At 60.6% G+C, this 3,689-nt stretch overlaps 1 protein-coding gene across 1 annotated transcript in view; it reads left to right on the top strand.

Moving 5' to 3' along the window:
* The first annotated feature begins 1,055 nt into the window (after nucleotides 1-1,055).
* The window catches only part of RALGAPA2 (Ral GTPase activating protein catalytic subunit alpha 2), a 97,325-nt gene continuing 94,691 nt past the window's right edge, over nucleotides 1,056-3,689 (top strand). Inside the window, exon 1 of the mRNA XM_033513270.1 lies at nucleotides 1,056-1,235. Coding sequence (XP_033369161.1) covers nucleotides 1,130-1,235 — 106 coding nt within the window. The 5' untranslated portion in view covers nucleotides 1,056-1,129. The remainder of the gene's footprint in view (nucleotides 1,236-3,689) is intronic.

Here is a 3,689-nt window from a genome sequence, read left to right as displayed (position 1 = left end):
CTTCCCCCCACAGCCCCTGCTGCTCCTGCGGGCTCGGGGCCATCCCAGGGCTGCAGGAGCTGGGACTGCCCTGTCCCCAGGGGGATGGATGTGGCCGAGCCTTGGTGACCTGCTGCTCCAGTGACCTCAGGCTCTGCAGCAGGAACCATCCCTGGGAGGGCTCAGAGGAAGTGAGATGTGGCAGTGCTGGGTTTTCTGCTTCTAGCAACAGTAATTCTTGTGACATTTGATTTTGTATGCTGATTCGTGGCTGAGAAAGTGGTTTCTATGTGATGTGTAAACTGGTTTTTAAGTACTTTTGTTAAAAGCTAAGAAGTGTATGCACAAGTCATTTCCCTGAAACCACTTGGTTTTGGTTTAGGACCACAGCCTGCTTTGAAACTTCCTCCAGTTTGCTTTTCCTCCCGGGAATTTTGCTGAGAGCATCTGAGAGCTGGCTTCTGCTCCTGGGATGGATTGTGCCTTTGCCGTGTACCTACGAGCCTGCTCTTTTACCTTCCCCGTGCACAGAGACAGCACGTATTGTCCACACACCTACATACTCATACACTTACAAACCCCCAGTGTTTTCTGGAGGAGATCTGCACCGAGTACCGGTACCCCGGGAGGGCGGGGTGGCCCTGGCACAGCTTGGCAGAGCCAACATGACCCTGACCCTGACATCCCTGGCAGTGCCCATGGCCGGGCTGGAGCAGCCTGGCACAGCGGGAGGAAGGGCTTTGAGCTCCATCCCACCCAGAGCTGTGGTCCAGCGATTCCACGGTGAATGCAGAGCCTGCCTAGGAGCCAGCTCCCTGCGGCGCCTCCGTGCCCGCTGCCCCGCCCGGGCCATCCCGCGGCTCTCCCGGGGTTCTCCGCTGCGCCTCGCGGGGCTCCCGGGGGCCTCGGGGGGTTCGGGGCTCCCGGAGGGTTCGGGGGTCCCGGCGGGTTCGGGAGGTTCGGGGGGTCCCGGGGGAGGTTCCGGGGGGTCCCGCGCTCCCGCCCCGGTGACGTCAGCGCAGCGGCGGTGACGTCAGGCGGGGGGCGGCGCTCCCGGCGGTCCCCGCGCAGGGCGGGGGCGGGAGCGGCGGCGGCGGCGCGGGCAGCGAGCGCTCCGGGGCTGCGGCTCCATCCCCGCCGCCCCGCCGGCATGTTCTCCAGGAAGAGCCACGCCGACGTCAGGAAATCCACGCAGAAGGCGCTGGACCCCAAGCGGGACGTGCTGACCCGCCTGAAGCACCTCCGTGCGCTGCTGGGTGAGCGGGGCTGGGCGCGGGGGGAGCCGGCCCCGGGGCCCCGAGCCCCCGCGGGGAGCCGGCCACGGCCCCGGACGGCTCTGCGGCTGCTGCCCGGGCAGGGGCAGCGAGCCCGGAGGAGCAGCTGCCCGTGCTGCAGGCACAGAGNGCTCCCGGGGCTCTCTGCCGGGCGGCTCCCGGGGCTCTCTGCCGGGCGGCTCCCGGGGCTCTCTGCCGGGCGGCTCCCGGGGCTCTCTGCCGGGCGGCAGCCCCGGTGCGGGGCCGGGAGCCGCGCCGTGTCCCGGGCTCCCCGCGGAGGGCAGCGTGCGGAACAAACACAGGAGCTCCGCTGTGCGCAGCAGCATCAGCTCGGGCTGTGTGTCGGGTGTGTGGCTCTGATGGAAGTCCCGGCGCGGGGGTGTCGGTGTGTCTGTGTGTGTGTGTGTGTGTCGGTCCCGGGGTGCCGGTGGCTCCGGGCCACGGCTGCAGGCGTCCCGGGGCTCCCGGTACCGTGGGAAGCGGCAGCTGCGAGCTGATCCCCAGGTGATGCTGCTCAGCTCCAGGTGCTCATCGCCGGCCTGCTCACCTGTTCCTTGTGAGCTGCTGATCGGCCACACTTGTTCCTTGTGAGCTGCTGATCGGCCACACCTGTTCCTTGTGAGGTGCTGATTTGCACACTTGTTCCTTGTGAGGTGCTGATTTGCACACTTGTTCCTTGTGAGGTGCTGATTTGCACACTTGTTCCTTGTGAGGTGCTGATTTGCACACCTGTTCCCTGTGAGGTGCTGATTTGCACACTTGTTCCTTGTGAGCTGCTGATTTGCACACTTGTTCCTTGTGAGCTGCTGATTTGCACACTTGTTCCTTGTGAGCTGCTGATTTGCACACTTGTTCCCTGTGCTGCTGCTGATTTGCACACTTGTTCCCTGTGCTGCTGCTCTGAGGGAGCCGCCCGGGGCTGCTGGCGGTCGGAGCAGGGCTGTGGTGCGCTTGTGGGTTTTGATGCAGGGTGTTTGTGGCGCTGGTGCCAGGTGAGCGCTGCTCGGGGCCCGGGGGCTGCGCCGTGTCCGGCTGCGGGTGGGTGCGGGCGCTGTTCCCGCTGTGTTCCCGCTGTGTTCCCGCTGTGTTCCCGGCCTGTCTGCTCTCGGCAGCACCGCTGGAAGCATGCCAGGGTGGCTTCTGGAAGATGCTCTCTCTCTCGATGCCCTTGCCAGGGGGTTTTCCGTGCTCCTGTTCGGCACGGGCAAAGACTCCGCACGTGGGAAGAGCCTTTCCAGCAGGTAAAGCTTTGGGTATAAAGGCTCAAAAGTAGCTGGATTTCTTTTTTGTTTTTCCTTCTCGCGTCTCTCCTTGGCCTGGGCAGGAATGTGTTACTCCTGCTTCCCTCGGGCCGCGGTGCCACACGTTCCCCAAATAGCTGCTCCTGCTCTCGTGTTTCCTTGGGAGATGCCAACTCCTCTTCCTTTGTTAGTTTAACTCTGGGAGTTTAATTGTAAACAAAGCCTCAGTTACTCCTCTGTGACCCCAGCGGTGCAGGAGGATACAGATCAAGGTGATGGTGAGTGAAAGGAATGTGTGTTTCCATAAATAAGGGCTCCTGTGAGCTTTGGATTGCTTCAGGTGCCTTGGTGGCACCTGTGCAGCTTTGTCCGGTGTCCAGAGGGAAAGAAAAGATTCCTCTGAAGTTGGTGTTGGTTGTGACATCTCTGGAGGCTCCAGCGGCCTTTAGGCTCCGAGTTCCTGCTGTGTCCTCATGGCAGGACCCAACTCTCCCCAGAGCAGCAGCAGGGCTCAAAGTGGCTGTTCAGTGCCTTTGAGAAACCAGCAGGACACTTCCCTTATTTCTCTGTTCCTATGGGGATGCACTCATGGCCAGAACTTCTAGAGTTCTAAATACAGTTTGTGGAAGTGCCAGTCGTGTGGTTTTGGTTTTGGGTTGGTTTTTTCTTGTTTTGTTTTTAAGATAGACTTAAAGAGTAACAGCCTGAGTGGTGGGGGATGTACAGATGTGGCTCTTCCCCTCTGCCTGGCCATAAATTAACCCTCTGCTCTTTCCCAGAGTGCTTTCTGTGGGACTTTTGTAGCACAAAACCGGATCTCTGCAACTTAAAAATTCTTTTCTATGGCTCTTTTTGGGTAAAAATGTTCTTTTTATGTTGAAACATCTCCTTCAATAGTGTTTCCTCCTCGGGCACAATTTAAGTACTCGGGAGTCAGGCGTGGTGCTGTGAACAGATGTGGGATGCTGCTTTGTCCAGAGCTTTCAGCCTTTTCCCTGACGAGCGGTGGGAGCCACACAGAGTGAAGTCAAGGCTGAATATGACATTTGTGAGGTTACCTGGTGCACTCCCTGCTGGGGTCTTTAAGGCCCGTGCTTTTGGGGGAAGCGCCTTGCTCGGGGCTGGGCTGACGGAGGAGGGTGCTGGGCTCGGTTCTGGGTTCCAGGAGCACTGCTGGCTCCCCGGGGCTCGGTTC

The sequence above is a fragment of the Parus major genome, chromosome 3 (genome assembly GCF_001522545.3).
Source record: "Parus major isolate Abel chromosome 3, Parus_major1.1, whole genome shotgun sequence".
NCBI lineage: Eukaryota > Metazoa > Chordata > Aves > Passeriformes > Paridae > Parus > Parus major.
Note: the sequence above shows the minus strand (reverse complement) of the source record. Positions and strands in the feature narration are given on the sequence as shown.